Here is a 17,525-nt window from a genome sequence, read left to right as displayed (position 1 = left end):
GGTTCTGCCATTCCCTTCTGAGATCTGGTGCGTCTGGCAGCTGATGGGGACCTGGAATGACAAAGTAAGTTTTTAAATAAGCCACTTCTCAGTCAGATCTCTGCCCTCCCTGAGCTTCTCAGCCGCCTCTCTAGCCCATATCCTTATTCCACTTTCCCTCGGATCTGCACATTGTTTTACTGCTTCTATTTCTTCCTTCTGCTTCCTGCCCCCTCTCCCCACTTTTGCCCATTTACTCTCTGGAGTTGTGAGTTCCGAGTGAGTTGTCAGTTCAGAAAATTGTTTTAGTCCATCTTATTTCAACACCTGTGAATGTTTCTATGCAGGCACCTGTGAAGTCACTGGGCATACTCTGTGACCCCGACAGACAACAGTTCTTGCTCTCATGAAGGCTGCCTCCTATCACATGAGCGAAACTTGAACAAATAATAAGTTAAGTGCATTATGCTTACAATTTAAAATTCTGATGAGTGTGATTGTTTTGTCCTGTGTTCCCAGGTCCCAGTTTATCATCTACTGACTTAAAACTGGCTGGTGGTAATTCACATAGCTGTAGAACCCACAATAACACGTTTCCTATTGTCATGGTCCTCATTTCTTTTCCATAATGGTGTAAGGAAATTTTGCTTTTCTTTCAAAGGCCACCTTGAACACAAGAGGTTCTGAGACTCAGGATGTTTTGAGACCAAGGTTTTTAATTGTGGTGCTGTATCCAAGTAACTGTGGAGATATAGGCAAGTCTAATCCTTCCTGAGCCTTGATTGTCTTCCTGAAAAATAAGGAAGCTGTTGTAGGTCTGTGAGGTCACTTCATGCTCTGGGGTGTGTCTGAGTCAATTATGGAATAAGATGTCTGTAATAGAGATCAGTAACAACTGTGGTCAAGAGCATACCCAACCCTGATTATGTTTCCTTCAGGAGCATCTCGCTGAACCTTTGGCCTGAGAATGCAGAACAAAAAGAGCATAATAGGAGATGCAGTGCCTGGTGGGTGGGAGATCCAAGAAGACAAAGAGAAGAATGAGGTGACAGTAGATCCTGGGGTCACAAAAGTGGGTCTGAATGAGTGTACCTTCAGGCTGAGTTCGGGAAGGTCCAGAGAAAAGCAAAGAATGTGCACAGCATCATCACCCTCCCTAAATAGCAACTGGTACTGAGCAGCAAGGAATGAGATAGTGCCCTTATCCAGAACTCCTTGAGTATCTGAACAAGGAGATCGACAGAAGGAATGCAGCCCTGCTTTGTTCTCCCAAGGAAGACCTATGCCAAGAAGAGGGGATGTGCACAGGAGGCCTTACTCCAGACCCCAGAGCCTTGACCCTGGAACTGCCCTTCCAGCGATGCCCATCAGGTAAATGTGGGCATGGATGGATGGAAACACTTGGAGGTGGGCTGGGGATGCCAGTCATTACCTACACAGTTCCTCCTTTTAGGTCAGGAGATACAAAAGAAAGGTTCCCTTGCACCAAAGCAGTGGTGATACTAATCTTCAGCACATCTTCAGCCTTTAGAAAGGTTTTCACAACATTTTCTCCTGAGTTTTGCAAGTAATGCCCTAGGCATTGGCAACAGGCAATAAAGCCTGATCTATGCCCTGGAAGTGTCCAAGGGAGTGAGGAAAGATGGCCCCAAACCAGACAGTTCCAGTGGGGTGTGACAACTGCTGAGTGTTGGGATGCACTGGTTTTGGATGCAGCCCAGACGAGCAGTGTGTGGTGACATTGCTTCCTTATCCCTGCCACATTTATCACTGCTCAACACATGGATTTTCTCCTCAGACACTCTGAAGGAGTTGTCAGGATTCCCCTACAGAAATGAACTTTGCTGAGGATTTTTCAAAATGGAGAAGGCAGAGGATTTGAGAGGCCACTGGGACAGAATGCCTATGAGATGATGTCTTCTCTTTTCAGCCTCTGAGCACATGGTTACTGAGTGCTCCTACCTAGCTGTTACTGGTGCTGTTATGTGCTGTTGATGCAGAGTTGAATGAAATGTTACCCCAGCTCTCCAGGAGCTCCACCTGGAAAACAAGAAACTGCCAAAAGGCATGGGAAGTGCTGTGACAGACATATGACTTGAGTCCACGGTGGAGGGGGAGTGTTCACCTTGGTGTATGGACACTGATGCAGTTCTTTGAAGTCCTGTTCTACTATTTCTGCTTTTCCAAATATGTAGATTCAACACTATTTAAAGATTTATGTCTTTATTTGACAGAGTATTGGAGATGTAGCGATGGAGGGGAAGAGAGAGAGAGAGATGGAGTTCTTGGTTCCTGGCTTTGGTCTGGTCCAGATGTGGGTGGAAGGGGCCCAAGTACTTGAAGTATCATCCACTGCTCCCCAAGATATTTTGACAGGGATCTGGATCAAAAGCAGAGTGGCCATGACTGGAACAAGGACTCTGATATGGGATGTGGCCTTCCCAAGTTGTTGTTTAACCTGCTGGAAAATGGCATCTGCCCTCCCCCAAAACACTGTTAAATCATAGTAATATGTTAAGAGCATCATGCTTTCAGAATGAAAGAATTTCTTGTCCCACAGCTCCTGTGCCCATCCTTGGTATAGAAGGCCCATGTCACTGTCATACTTGAGATACATGGACCTGTGTGGAAAAGACACAGGACATTGTAGGATTTGAATTCTGGATCTGTCTTTGCTAGTCTGAGTGACCTAGAATAAGCCAGCTTACCTCTCCCTGAGTGTAGGTCTCACCATCAGTAAAAGCAGGCAACTGCACCTAACTTGCAGGGCTGTTGAAAAGCTAAGAAGCACTGCATCTTAAGGCCTGATACAGTGCCAGGGCTGAAAACAGTACAGCTTCAACTTTGCCTCTAGTCATTATTGTCCTTGTGACAAACCTGCCTTCACCCAAGTATAGAAGTCACTGCAGAATATTCAACATTTTCTTTTTTATAAGATTTAGATTTACTTGAAAGTCACAGTTATGCAGAGAGAGGAGAGGGAGAGAAAGAGGTCTTCCATCTGCTGGTTCACTCCTCAGATGGCCACCACGGCCAGAGCTGTGCTGATGCAAATCTGGGCGTTGGGAGCTTCTTCTGGGTCTCCCACATGGGTGCAGGGACCTGAGCCCTTGGGTCATCTTCAACTGCTTTCCCAGGCCATAATAGAGAGCTGGAGAAGAAGTGGAGCAGACAGGACTCGAACTAGTGCCCATATGGGATGCCAGCACTGCATGCAGAGGATTACCCACTATGTCACAGTGCTGGCACCATATTCAACTTTTTCTTAAGAAGGTATATTTGTTTTCAGAGGGTGAGGAGCATGATACCCTCAGGACATTGGTCCTCATGGAAAGGCCATGCTCTGTGCATCTGGGCTCAGCACAGGCCACTGCCCTGGGAAAAAGCCCTTGGAAAGCCAGCTAAGGGAGCAAGAAGAGCTCCAGTCAAGTAGAAAATCAGAAATCATCTCTGCTCTGCAAAGGGACATCTTAACATCAGATTTAGAGTGCCAGCGAGGTCATTAGAAACCTCAGGAACCAGGTGTGGTGCCTGTCAGTTACAAATGATTATTTGTTTAGTCTGGAAAGACCCCAGAAGTTGAGTTCTATTGCCTCCTTCATGAGATATTCTGTGATGAGAACAAGGGATGGCTGTGTGGTAGCCCCACACTTTTCTTTCTTTCTTTTTCTTTTTTTAGATTTATTCATTTGTTTGTTTGAAAGTCAGAACTTTAGAATTATTTTTCTAGTTCTGTGAGGAATGTCATTTATATCTTGATGGTATTCAATTGAGTCTGCAAATTGGTTTGAGTAGTATAAATAAGTTAAAAATACCAATTCTCCCAACTATGAACAGTAGTGGTTCTCCATTATTTGTTTCTTCTATAATTTCTTTGATTCAGATTTTCTAATTTTCCTTGTAGAGATCTTTTACATTCTTATTTCAATTTATCCCAAGGTAATTTGTTCTTTTTGAAGTCATTGCTCTTATTATTTTCATATCAAACTTCTACTTGTTGGTTGTTGCTTTTTTATCCTGCAGCTTCACTGAAGTAGTTTGCCTATTCTAACAGTCTTTGATGTAGATGTTAGGCTTTTCTACATAGAGACTCATGTCATCTACAAATGGAGATGTTTTAACTTCTCCTTTCCTATTTGTATGCCTTTTGTTTCTCTTGCACAATTGCTCTGACAGAAACTTCTTGTACTATGTTGGATAAGAGTGGTGACGGTAGACAACCTCATCTGGTTCCAAATCTTAGCTGAGATTTTTCCAACATTTCCATTCGCTATGACATTGACTGTGGGTTTGTCACTTACTACCTTTATTATGTTGAAGTATGTTCCTTCAAAATCAAATTAATTCAGGGCTTTTATTTTGAATGGATATTGAATGTGGCAAATGCTTTTTCATTATCTACTGAGATGATCATATAACTTTAATCTTTTGTTCCATTGAGGTAATATGTGATATGTATGATTTCTGTGTTGAACCATCCTCACATCCCTGGGATGAATCTCACTTGTTTGGCACAGTGATCTTTTTAAATACGGTGCTGCAGTCAGTTTTCTAGCAGTTTATTGAGAATTTTTGCATCTGTGTTCATGAGAGATGTTGGCCTATAGTTTTCATTTTTGTGGTGATGCTTTGTCATTGTCCAGTTTTGAAATAAAGGGAATTCTGACCTCATGGAGAACTTGTTAGGAAGGATTCCCTTGCTCTACATTGCTTTGAATCATTTCAGATAAATTGCTGTTAGTTCATCCTTAAAAGTTTGGTAGTACCTGTTAACCAGGTTAGTAACATCAGTTGTTACTAATACAGTTATGAACATCACAAAATGGATGGAAGAATCTACGTCATTGGAATTAGAAATCCAACACAGTTGTCATGGTACTGGAAACACCTCCACATTTATTTCAAACTTTTTTTTAGTTGTTTTGGAGATTAAATAAAAAGCACACATTTTGTTTTCATTATGTTATTGCTTTCTCTTGATTTTTCAAATTAAGTTTACAAAGGAATTTAAATAGATAGAAGGAAACTTTAAAGTAACCTCATTCATGTATAGAGGAAGAACATACAGATAATAAAAACTCAAAAGGCAGTTCCTCTAAGCCAAATATGCCCAAGGGAGAGAGAATGGGTTGTAGTGAAGCAGAAGGGGAACATAGTTAGGAGATGTATCACTAACCCAAATGAGCGCCTTGGAGTCATCAAAGATGGGATTCTGAGCAGCAGAGTTTTGTTCAGTCTTCGTACTTCCTTAGAAATGATTTACCATCTCTGGCAAGTTAACCTGAAACTTAGCTGATCCACGAGGTTGGAAGACATTAGAATCCAGAAGCCTATTGAATGAGTCTAGTGTTATTCTGGACCTTAGGAGAGAAAAGTGGACGATAATATGCTATTGGTAGAATAAGGGGAACGAACAGAATCAACAATGTTTCTAAAAAGAATAAATGACAATGAGAATTGAGTTTTAGGAAAGAAAAAAGGGTATAGTATCTTGGTACACTGGGGTTGTTCTCTGAAACACCTTCATCCCAAACCATATTCCCTTCCATATCATCCTCCCTGTATTCATTTCAAACTATGACCCCTAAACCTCCATAATCTCATTTTTAGTTCTAAGCTCTAATAAGATGTATGAATTGAAAGATATTTCATATTCTCATTCAGTGACAAAACCTTATAGAAGAGGAGAGAAGCCGGCGCCGTGGCTCAATAGGCTAATCCTCCACCTTGCGGCGCCGACACACCGGGTTCTAGTCCCGGTCGGGGCGCCGGATTCTGTCCCGGTTGCCCCTCTTCCAGGCCAGCTCTCTGCTATGGCCAGGGAGTGCAGTGGAGGATGGCCCAGGTGCTTGGGCCCTGCACCCCATGGGAGACCAGGAAAAGCACCTGGATCCTGGCTCCTGCCATCGGATCAGCGCGGTGCGCCGGCTGCAGCGGTGGCCATTGGAGGGTGAACCAACGGCAAAGGAAGACCTTTCTCTCTCTGTCTCTCTCTCTCACTGTCCACTCTGCCTGTCAAAAATTAAAAAAAAAAAAAAAGAAGAGGCGAGAGACTATGCATTGTCTTTATTTACCTGCATTGTGAGAATGTTCACATATTTCCTTGCCGACATTATGTGTTTGGCTAAATGTTCTGGCTCTGATGCAGTGAAGTACAAGTACTGCATGGCTTATGTGGTATTTACATCCTATTGCCTTGCTAAAGACCAAGAAGATCTGTCTTTGAAAATACATTTGACTTTCATAATTTCAGATACAACATTGTGGCCGTGAAGCTTTACACGTACGTATATGGTAAGTAGAGAGAGGTGCATTGCATGTAGAAGGTGAACATTTCACTTAGGATCTGTGCTCTAAGGTGTCTGTTTCCAATTCTTACATGTGACCAGCAGACATAGTGTGGTGCTGTGTCTTATTCTATTTGATATTTGAGTGTGGAGGGCATGAAATCTTGCTCAGACGTTCCCTTCTGTAGTTCAATGCTGATCTCCTACCTTGAGAAAACCTGGTCTCTAGACTGCGGGACTTCAGTTAATACAAAGATGAAGCCATAGACTGTTTTCATCTGCCAATGTCATGCCCTGTGGATGAATGTGTGTCACTTGAACCTCAGGGAAATTCCAGACTGGATGTGTACAATTTTAGCATGCCCCAGACCCCACACAGAAGTGGTGACATGAGTGTCTCAGATATGTTGGCCTATATAGTAGCCAAGACCCCAAGATTACAGTGGTGTTCTTAGCAGAAAGGAATGTCACACACCAGGCAAGAGCCTTAGAGAGAATCACGGATATTAAATAGCAGATGAAATTACATCAGTCAAAGACCCTAATCTCATACTTCTCTTGGACATCTCAAAGAATCTGAAATCCTCGATGATAGGAGTTGTGTTGCATATAGGAAAGAAAGCTTGCAGATGCCTCCATATTTTGGTCCTAGTAGCCCATGAGGCACATATATGCCCTGGAAAATGATGCTGTAATAAGTGCTGCTCCCTTTATTCACTGGCCACTCTGCCAGAACCAGAGAACATGTTCCTTTAAATATGGCCAGAGGAGTCATTTCCTGTCCCTCTTCTTTGGGACATTGCACTTTCATGATCATCTCAAGGATTGTGATGAAAGTGAAATGTTGTCATTTGTACAGTGCTTTGCCAAATGCTGGGTATAAATTCACCAAGAAGTTGTCACTGTTACTTTGTTTTTATTAACACTACCCTAAATCCACCCCTGTACAATGTAAAGTAGGACATGTAATCTTGTGATGCTTTAGTTTATGATTTTTAAGATTAAGAATTTGATGAATAATTATTTCTGCCATAGAATATGAAGATCAGAGACAGCTGAAAATGAATTTCTTCATACCTTTGATTCATCTCAGAAACTGATATCTTACACATTAGAGTGGGAAGATGCTGAGGGGTTCAGGACCAGCCTCATTAGTGGAATTCAGCTACCATTCAATAGGACTTAGCCAATAAGAAAATTTATCAGGCAATGTTACATAAAAACTGCAGATGGATCCTGTTCAATATGTAGATAAACTGAATGCAAATATGAAAAGAATACCATCAGATTTGCAAGTTTTCCCACATGGATGTTCACTGTGTATTGGGGGGTGGGGGTTCACATCAACTATTTGTGTCAGTTGATATCTTGAAAAGGCTCTTGTGGGGCTCGAATGAAACCCGTAAGTGTCAAGTGTAAAGTGTCCGTCAAGTGATGGTGAAACAGGGCAGGCCCACTTAGAGGAAGACACTGAGGATGTAAGGGCATCTAACTGGCTTTCAGTTGAATGAAATGCCCATGTGCTGCCCCTGTCAGGGCAAAGCCAGCACAACCCTTGAGTGCAACAGAAAGTCTACTGAGATGGGATACAAAACATTTAAAAGTGAACCCTTGGCTTAGTGTTTTGCTGTGCTTTTGTTCCTAACAGATTATTGGGTCTAAGAAGCTGAAGAGTCTGAGAAGAACATCATGGCAGTTTATAATTCAACATCTCTCAGTGGTGGAAAAGCCTTGTGGTCTCTTTTGACATAAAGAAAAGTTGGAGTGACTTTATGACAACCCTTAAAGTAAAAATTGTTAGGAAATGAGTCCTGCCTTAATCTTTTAGAACAGAGGAATGAGAAATATGCTTAGACGCTTTTGGGAAAAGGTAGGACTATGGTTTCAGCCAGGGGTACACAACTGTGGAGGCTGTGTTGAGTGGGTGGTCCCCTTAAGACGTTAAGAGGTGGTCCCCTTAAGACTTTCAGAGGTGGTCCCCTTAAGACTTTAAAAGGACCAATCAGGCTTGTGCATCAGCCAGGTGGCCTAGGCAACTGGAAGGCAGTGGCTCCCAAGATTCCATGACACCCCCCGTGTTTTGATTCTGTGACAGTAACTGCCAAGTTACCTGGAAGTGAAGCCCTACTTCTCTCACTCTGTCGGATGTTGAGCAATAAGCAGGAGCTTATGCTCTGAGCTCTGGCACCTGACTGAATCGAGAATAAAGGCGTTAAAGTGTTGTGGGGTGTTTCCTAACAGTAAGTTGGGAGGTACAGTTATCCTCATCTATCAGTCCTACTGAAAGAGGTTTCATTTTCTTTAACTCCTCTTTTTCTTGGGTGTCTTCTTCCTAGTCCCTGGATATACTCATTTTGCTACAAGCATCGATATGGCACTGACTCTCGGTCCCTCACTTGACGTGAGGGTAGAAACCAGTGAGCAATTAAGCTCTCAACTGGCAAAGAGCCAACGAGAATCAAAAGAACTGAAGGAGAAGCTTCTTAGAGCTGAGGCTAAGGCCTACCTCCTGGCAAAGCACCTGCGGGACCACAGTAAGTTCGTTCTTTTTCCCTGTGTTTAATGTTTTATTTCTAAAAAAGAAATATAAATAAAATAGAGAAATTTGTTAATATAGATTGAATGGGAGGCACAGCATTATTCATGTTCCCATTCCACATAAGTTCTATAGGTTCAGTGTCACCGAAATGATGAGTATTTGATGTCACCTCTTGGAGAAATGACCTGTTTGCTAACCTTGATTCTTCTCTTCTCTCTACCAAATAAGTTACATAGCTACCATGCTCTTAGAAGGATTAGCGTTAGTAGTTGCAGCATCAGTTGGTTGTGCAGGAATAACTGAGGCACAAGTTCAGCCAATTTTCCACGTTTTCACTGAGCTGTAGGGTGGGAATTCTGACACTGTCCCGCTCCAGCTGAGTCACTTTGCCAAGTCCCTTCAGGTGCATTTGAACTCTTCTTCGCTCATTTGCTGCCAATGTAGTATTTTCTCAAATGTTATTTTAAATCTTTATCCAATAAATTGGTGGGAATTATATACTACTATAGCTTTGGTGTTTCTATGACTACTTTAGAGTTACTTAACATAAGTGAAGATGAGCATCTTTTGATTTGATTATTGTATATAACTCCTGTCTATTCTCTGGCTGGATTATGGTCCACTTATACTTTATTTCTTGAACTGTTTATTAAGTAGAGCCATTAAGCCTTTGGCAGTAGTATAAATGAAAAATACATTATCTGGGGCCAGCGCTGTGGCATAGCAGGTAAAGCCACCACCTGCAGGTGTTGGTTTGAATCTGGCTGCTCCACTTCTGATCCAGCTCTCTGCTATGGCCTGGGAAAGTAGTCTAAGATGGCCCAAGAGCTTGGACCCCTGCGCCTGTGTGGGAGACCTGGGGGAAGAACCTAGCTCCTGGCCTCAGGTTGGCACAGCTCCAGCCATTGTGGCCATTTGTGGAGTGAGCCAGTAGATGGAAGACTTAGCTCTCTCTCCCTGCCTCTGAATCTCTATAACTCTGCCTTTCAAATAAATGAGTAAATCTTTAAAAAAAAGTTAACTGAAAAAATAAGAAATAAAACATTAATATTTTTAAAAAAAGAAGGGATTAGAAAAAATTCCCTGAGGGGCCGGCACTGTAGTATAGTGGGTAAAGCCACCGCCTGCAGTGCCGGCATCCCCTATGGGTGCCGATTCAAGACCTGGCTGCTCCACTTCCAATCCGGCTCTCTGCTGTGGCCTGAGAAAGCAGTAGAAGACGGTCCAAGGCCTTGGGCCCCTGCACCCATGTGGGAGACCCGGAAGAGGCTCCTGGCTCCTGGCTTTGGATCGGCCAAAGATTGAAAGACCTCTCTCTCTGTCTATTTGCTTTTCCTTCTCTCTGTATAACTCTGGCTTTCCAAAAAAATATATAAAGCTTTTTTTAAATCCCTGAACAAATATAAATAAAATGGAGATTATAATTGTCCTGTCCATGGGAGCTAAAGAAACAAAGAGGAGGAAATTCACACCAAGAGCTTGATGGTGTAGCTCCACTTCCTGACAGACAGTGACCTTAGCAGCCCGCTCACCTTTCCACTGAGGCAGGTGTATGTGTGTGCGTGTCTTTCCTCAGATTGTGAAGAGTATGAAGATCTAATTGAATCAATGCTGAGGGAGAAGCCGCACTTCCTGGAGGGGCAGCTGGCAGAGGAGCTGCTACCTGCGGAGAATCTCAAGTAAGGGGGCTCTCTCGGGTGGGCAGGTGGAAAGGTGAATGCATCTCTGAAGTGGGGCAGCTCAGCTGGGGAACCAAGAACTGATGTGGCCAGGAGAAGGGCAGGGATTTACATGGTGGGCTGACCCCTCAGATTTATAAAACAGGCAGACAACAGAGAAATCACCAAATTGTAGGCTGCAGTGGATATTTAGAACCTCTTTTTGACTTGAAAAACGAGGCACTTATTGACTTGAAATTCACATACAAAATTGAAGAACGTGAACCACACAGAGACGTTTTATATCCACACAGTGCTGTAGGATCCCCTCCTCATTAACTGTGTCTCCATCACCTCCTGACCGTGGATGCTGTCCTAGATTCTCCCTGTCAGTCGTTATTTCTGCTGAAAGCCATTGTGCCTGGCATGTTTCTGTGTCTACCTTTGTGACCACTCGCTGCACACTGCATTTTTATAAGGAAAGGTCTGTGGCTGGAGTGAGGAACTTAAGGAACATGTTGGTGAGGGAGCTGAGGAAGAACCTTGGTGTTGTTTAGAGAACCAAAAAAATCAGCCCAGTGTCTAGTAATCTCGCAAGGTCTGTCTCTCTACTAAAGAGGAACCTCTTGCTCCATCTTTTCCTCTTCCCTACTGTGGGCATTTTCCCACACAGGCAGTGATGCTGCTTAGAGGGCCCTGTGAGCACATTCTCACCAAATCTCTGCAGAGACACAGAACACACCATGGGGCCGTTCCCACCTTGACATCTTCTCTCCTGTCACACCTTAGGAAATGTGGTGTTCAAATTCAAGAGCAGGCCCAAGAGCTGACCCAATTACAGCAGAAGTTACAGGAAGGGAGAGCTCTTTCTCAGCTCATTCATCAAAATCTCCAGGCCCTCCTCACCCAGCAGGACCCTGACAGCTGCCAGAGCCGGCAACTACTCACTGAGCTGCTCAAGCTGACAGAGCACCTTGTTGCCAAACTCAGCACAGGTAAGGTGGCCAAGGCTCTGAGACTTAAGATGGTCTCAAGTTGGCATCCGACTCCACACTTCTTCAAAGAACATTTACCAACAGTCTGTACGTTTGTGTAAACAATTCTGTAAACAGTTCTCTAAACATTTGCGGCCATTTTTGGTCAGGGTACTTGTGTAGGAACAAAGAGTGGGAAATGCAGAGCTTTGACGGTCCCAGGGCTGCAGAGATCTCCTCCTCCCTGATGCAACTGGCCTTGGAGCAGGAGGCCGCATCCTCTAGCTTTCTTTTTTCATGCTTGGATTTCCATTTTATTTCCATTGAAATACACTTACCTTTTTATAAAGATTGATTTTTTATTTTATAGGCAGAGTTACGGGGATGGGCGGGGGAGAGAGAAATTTACTGTTGAATTGATAGTATAGACAGACTTTTCTAAACCCAGATCTGGGATTTTCTTTTTTTTTTCCCCAGAGAAACCTTTTGGGGAACGGGAATAGGAGAGGGAGAAGGTGGGGTGGGAGGGTGGGTATGGAGGGAAGAGTTACTGTATTCCCTCCAGTTTCAAAACACCGGAGAGAGGATGTGACTGGAGGCAGCTTGTTAGAGGGAACAAAAGCCACAGTGCAAGAGTGGAAAGTCTCGGCTGCTCCTCAGCGTGTTTTCACACACGTGTGACAGATCTTTTGTGGATTTCAATCTCCTTGTCTGTAGAGTGTCAAATAATCTGTTTCACAGTAGAAGTAACACTATGGCCATCTCCTGTGGGATATTCACACCCTGGTAACACTCCCTGACAGCCACAGCCCCCTGCGTTTTGCAGCTACCTCTGGATTTCAGCCTAGCAAACCATGTGGCCTTTCTCTTCCCTGATGAAGTTGACTGAGCTCCCGAGTTCTCTAGAACACTATGCCATGCCCTCAGTGTTCCATCTTGGGCATTAGGTCTGACTGGAGCCACTAATGCCCTACACTCTCTGGGTGGCCCCAGAGATCCTGGTGGACCAGAGGCTCTGTAGAACTCACACTTCCACCCAGTAGCAGTACACAGAGTTCACTGTCCATTCAGTCTCCAAGACAATGAAGAGCAAATTCGCATTTGGCTGTTCTCAACCCAACAGCCAGGTAGCCTATTGCTGGAGCTGATGTTGTTGGGGGCCAGATGATCTTAGGGTTTCCAGAAAATGAGGCCACGGGAGATGTGGGTAACATCCTGTTTCAGTGGAGAGAATGGGATCACCTGGCTCCAAGGGCATATGATCAGGCTGGGATGGTGGCCTGGAGACACACTGTAGCCTCTGAGGCTGTTGCCAAAGTCCCACATGTCTCTCATGGAAAAGTAGAAGTCCTGGTGGCGGTAGCTGTGGCGTTGGACCATTTCCTGAAGGTGTCCTTCCTTATCTGACTTGATTTACAGTCAACCAGACATCTGGGAACCAGGAGGAGCCTTACGTGGACTCTCCCCATACCAGGTAGGTCTGCCAGCCCTGTGGACTTTGACTTTGCAGGGATCCCTGAAGTGTCACAGTAGATCCTGGGAGAGACAAAACAGGCTGAGGGAGCCATGGCACTCCCACAGGACCATGTCCTCCTGTCTCAGAAGACAATATTGCATCTTGTCATGGAGTTGCCCAAAGGGGTTCCCATGGCCTCTTCCACTCACTGCCCAAGAGATAGTCTTAGGGTTGACTCAGACCAAGTGGCCTTTATGTGGAATTCCGGAAGTCACCACAGCTTCCCTGGCTCACAAGAGGAGAGGGCCACTCTCTGGACTACATTCAATTTCTGTCCATGTAAGGGCATTCCATCTGTGGGTGGCACAAAAAGTGATCCATTGAGATCCCAGAGCCAGCCATCAGAAGGCAGAGGGAGCAGTCTGAGGAGTGGGGGTGAGAGAGCCAGAGTGCTGGGGTACAAGAACTCCTCAGCAGGTGTATCTGTCATCATCGAGATATCTGGGGAGTTGATGCCTGACTGGGTCTCAGGGGTGACCCACAGCTTCAGTGAGGCTCCTGGTGCTTCCTTCACTGGGGAGGCAGCCATGCAGGGTGTCAGAGGTCTTTGCTCCCTAGCAGGGCAGGCAACTGTTTGCCAGAGGACATGTCCTGCCCATGTGTCTCTATCCCTGTGACTCAGTCTTCAGCTTGTCACCGCCAGTCCTCTCAGAGTCACCTTGTGACCAGGGAGTGGGACACCTGCTGGGGCCCGTTTTACCTCTAGCCACAGATGCACTGTTACTGCTTTGGAGGGTGGGCATGAGTTGGTGCTACTCACGTCCCATGTTTGTAAATGTGCCTTATCTCCACACTCCAGCAGGCCAAGTCTCAGGCTGGCCCAGCTGGAGCTTCTCAATGGCCTGCCTAAACCCAGAGTGGGACCCTGGTGGCCCTGTCCTATGGACAACATTGTGGAGGCGGCTTACGATGAGATCTGTGCCAGTGTCTGGAACCTCCAGCAAGAAGAATGCTTCTTCAGGGAAGCCGGCCTTGGCAGTGAGTACTTCTGGGGCAAGGTGATGCTTCGAGCCCCAGGGTTCTCCCCAGTACACAGCCACAGGTCTGCCTTGCAGCCACCAGCCCTAGCTGAGTAACAAGAGCACTGTGTGCTGGAGCAGGGCCCATGGCTTCATGGTAGGAAACACCAGATTACACAGCATGAACACATGAGGAATTTGGGGATCTAAGCATAGTACAGCAACTAGAGTTGGAGTCATGTGGTTCCCCAGAAACACCCCATGAGATAATACCACCTCGTGCCCACAGCAGTGTATCCGACCAGCCAGAGGCTTGTCAGCACAATGAGTCTGGCTAAAAACGATGGATGAGACTAAGAGCCTTCAGGAGCAATCTCTTCACAAACTGCTGAAACTTTGTAACCGCTACCAGTTCTGGAAGAATACAGGAGAGTAGGAAAAGATAAAGAGGAGCACAGGGCCCAAATGAAATGAACCCAAAAAGCAGAGGGTGTGAAAAACTCCAATGGTCACTGAGGTCAAGACTGTGGTGAGGCAGTTAGAAATCGAGTTGAATTGATTGTCCATAACAAACCATGAGAAAAAGAAAACCCAAGACATCCCAGTGTGGAGCTGACACTTCCCAACAAAACAGCAGAGGTCAGATGAATTGACACCCAGTTAATAAAAAATATGCTGAAAAAAAAAAAAAGCAACAGATATCACTACTCACAACTTTTAGTACCTTTGAGTGATACTGCACAGATATCTCTATGGAGATACGAGGCCTTAACACTTCTCCCAATGACCACAGCATTCAGGGAAGCCCTGCCATTCGAAACACCTAGGGGTCCTGTGTGTTTCAGCAACCCAGGGACTGACAGGGTAGGCAGGGAGAGTCAAGTATCCCACCTACCCTGACATTAGAATTGTCCTTGTCAGGGCTGAATGTTGCTTGTTGGCAGCACGGGGCAAAGATGGGCGCAAAAAAGACACTAAGCTGGGGTATACAGCGCAATAGAGATCCTGAAATGTAGTGGGTGATGGGCGGTCCGAAGACTACCCTGGCAGGCAAGCAAAGCCACTATCTGGACTAGGCGCCAGTCTAAACGCCAGCTTCTGAGCCACCAAGACAACAACCGTGGGGTATGTACGCATCTTGGCCTGTGCGTGGGTAAGCCTAGTCCTCAGTGGGGCCTTCCCTGTCTCATTCGATTCGCAGTCGGCCCGACGGCTCTGGATCGGGAGCGGCCTTCCCTAGGTCCTGCCCTGCCCAGGTAGGTCTCCCGACCCCGTGAAGGCCCCGCCCCGGGGCTGGGATCCCGGGCAGACTTCCCCGCTATCCCGGGAGGCCCAGGGCTGGGCCGCGTGGTGCCCGCACACCCACTGCCCCCCTCGGCCCCGTGTGTCTATGGGCCCGGTGGCAGCATGGCCTCCAAGCGTGCGAGTGACACGGAGAGGGCTGTGGCCTGCCCCCACCCCTGGGGAGGCCGTCCCGGGATCCGTGCGGACCCAGTGGCCCCGTAGGACGTCCTGCAGTCCGGGTGGCTGTCCCGCTTTCCACGCGGAGGCTGACCGGAGTCTGGCCCGCAGTCACGACCCAACCACATCACTCAGCCTTCGCTGGGCGGCACGGGGACGGGTCCTCGGGGAATCCTGGGCCACTCCACAGAGGCTGCGGAGGCAGACTGTGGTGGGGGAGGGGTTCTGACGGTGGCCAGAGGGCTGTGCCACCTCGACAAGCCAGGTGCATTGGTGGTGCCAGGTGCGGCCTGGGCAGTCGATGCGTGCCGCAGAGCTCCTGCGAGGGTCCTGGAGTGCTTTGGGCGGGGTCAGAGCTCTGGGGTCCGAGTCCATTGTCTGCCCGGCCCCGGCCCGGCCGTGCCTGCGGCTCAGTCCGCGGCTCTCTCCAGCAACCCCTTCAGAGCTGAGAGCTGGCCTGTGGCGGGGGACGAGGACCGCCTCTGGGGCCCACGTGCCCATAGCCACGCAGGCACTGGCTTCCCTGGGCCGGCAGGCAGGGCCCGGGGGTCGACCACCTGCCGCGTTGGTGACCCTGCTGTGGTTTTCCTTCCCACCCCAGCGGGCCCGAACTCGAGCTGCCCCGGCTGGGGCAGTTCCCTGTCCCACGTGCAGCCATCGCGGGACCCCGTTGGCCGTGTCCTGCGGCCGGGCACGTGGCCGTGGCTTACTTCCAGGTCTGTGACAGTGCCTGGGGCCTCCGGCGGGAGGAATGCCACATCTTCCAGACCATAGACATGTTCGGTGAGTCCTCCCGGGGCAGGGTGTCCCCGCTGAGCCACTGGGGCTCATCCCTGGACAGCACCAGTCTTCCTTCGCGGAGCCAGCCGCGAGGCTGAGTCCCGGGGCACAGGGCCGCCTGAAGCGGGGCGGGGGCGGGTGGAGCGGGGGGGGCCGGCACACAGGGCCCGGGTCTTGTGAGACCCCATGGGTGGTGGGTGTGAAGCATATCCACGTTCACTGCGGTGTCCGGGTCGGGCCTGCCTCTGGGGTGTGGGTCACACTGTTTGGCCCTGCCTGACACGCAGCCTGCCAGGTCCCGCGGGGCACGTGGTTGCGGCCCCAGAGGCTATTCCAGGGCAGGGCCAGCGCCAGCGCCCGCAAGCCTGCGCGCTTCAGGCTGGCTAGGAAGAGGGGGCCACGCCAGCAGCCTTCAGCCTGCTTCCTTCCCAACCCGCAGACAGCCCCTGAAAGCCGCAGCTCCCAGCTGTGGCAAGCAGACAAGTGGTCCCTGGCTTTCGCATCAGCTGGCGGAGCGCCGCGCGCCAGAGCGCTCTGGAACGCTCTGCGTGCCCTGGGTGTTCCGTGTGCCGGGGGGAGGCCTGAGTCGCCGGCCTCGACGCCTCTCCCAGCGACCACAGCATTCTGTCTGGGAAGCCCGGCAGTTGAGAGACCCAGGGGTCCTGTGGGTGTTGGGTGCCCCCGCCCAGCGACTGGCAGAGCGGGCAGGGAGAGTCCGCTGTGCCGCCTACGCTGCCCTTGGAATTGTGTGGGTCGGGGTTAGATTTCTGCTGTCTGCAGCCCAGGGCGGAGATGGGTGCCCCGGGACACTGAGCTGGGGTCCGGTGCGTGTGAAGGCTTCCTTAGGGCCCTGCCAGGAGAGGTGGGGCGGTTGAAGGGCGGTCCAGAGCCCCCATGGCAGGCGGGCGCCAGTCCAGGCCAGTGCCTGGAGACTCAGCGCCCTGCCTCCCGGCAAGCCTCGAGCCACCCAGACGACGGACCGTCCTTTAGGGGGTGTGGACGTCCTGGCCTGTGCGTGGGTAAGCCTAGTCCTCAGTGGGGCCTTCCCTGTCTCATTCGATTCGCAGTCGGCCCGACGGCTCTGGATCGGGAGCGGCCTTCCCTAGGTCCTGCCCTGCCCAGGTAGGTCTCCCGACCCCGTGAAGGCCCCGCCCCGGGGCTGGGATCCCGGGCAGACTTCCCCGCTATCCCGGGAGGCCCAGGGCTGGGCCGCGTGGTGCCCGCACACCCACTGCCCCCCTCGGCCCCGTGTGTCTATGGGCCCGGTGGCAGCATGGCCTCCAAGCGTGCGAGTGACACGGAGAGGGCTGTGGCCTGCCCCCACCCCTGGGGAGGCCGTCCCGGGATCCGTGCGGACCCAGTGGCCCCGTAG

General features: G+C 48.5%; 1 protein-coding gene across 6 annotated transcripts; it reads left to right on the top strand.

The window, feature by feature from the left end:
- The first annotated feature begins 438 nt into the window (after positions 1 to 438).
- Positions 439 to 15,011, top strand: LOC138843126 (neuroblastoma breakpoint family member 6-like protein). Of its 6 annotated transcripts, XM_070054468.1 has the most exons (9): positions 918 to 1,024; positions 1,258 to 1,350; positions 6,233 to 6,273; positions 8,603 to 8,800; positions 10,382 to 10,484; positions 11,253 to 11,458; positions 12,857 to 12,911; positions 13,753 to 13,931; positions 14,834 to 15,011. In XM_070054468.1, exons 1-9 carry the CDS (start codon positions 975 to 977, stop codon positions 14,926 to 14,928), a joined length of 1,020 nt encoding a protein of 339 aa, XP_069910569.1. In that variant the 5' UTR covers positions 918 to 974; the 3' UTR covers positions 14,929 to 15,011. The 6 variants fall into 6 exon arrangements, with proteins under 6 accessions (XP_069910570.1, XP_069910571.1, XP_069910573.1 ...); XM_070054469.1 differs by lacking the exons at positions 6,233 to 6,273; positions 14,834 to 15,011 and adding an exon at positions 439 to 734 and having other exon boundaries at positions 1,254 to 1,350; positions 13,753 to 14,603; XM_070054470.1 differs by lacking the exon at positions 14,834 to 15,011 and adding an exon at positions 439 to 734 and having other exon boundaries at positions 918 to 1,350; positions 13,753 to 14,603.
- Positions 15,012 to 17,525: the final 2,514 nt, after the last annotated feature.

Source organism: Oryctolagus cuniculus, chromosome 12 (assembly GCF_964237555.1).
Source record: "Oryctolagus cuniculus chromosome 12, mOryCun1.1, whole genome shotgun sequence".
Classification (NCBI taxonomy): Eukaryota; Metazoa; Chordata; class Mammalia; order Lagomorpha; family Leporidae; genus Oryctolagus; species Oryctolagus cuniculus.
The sequence above is the reverse complement of the archived record's forward strand: the minus strand, read 5'-3'. Positions and strand labels throughout refer to the sequence as shown.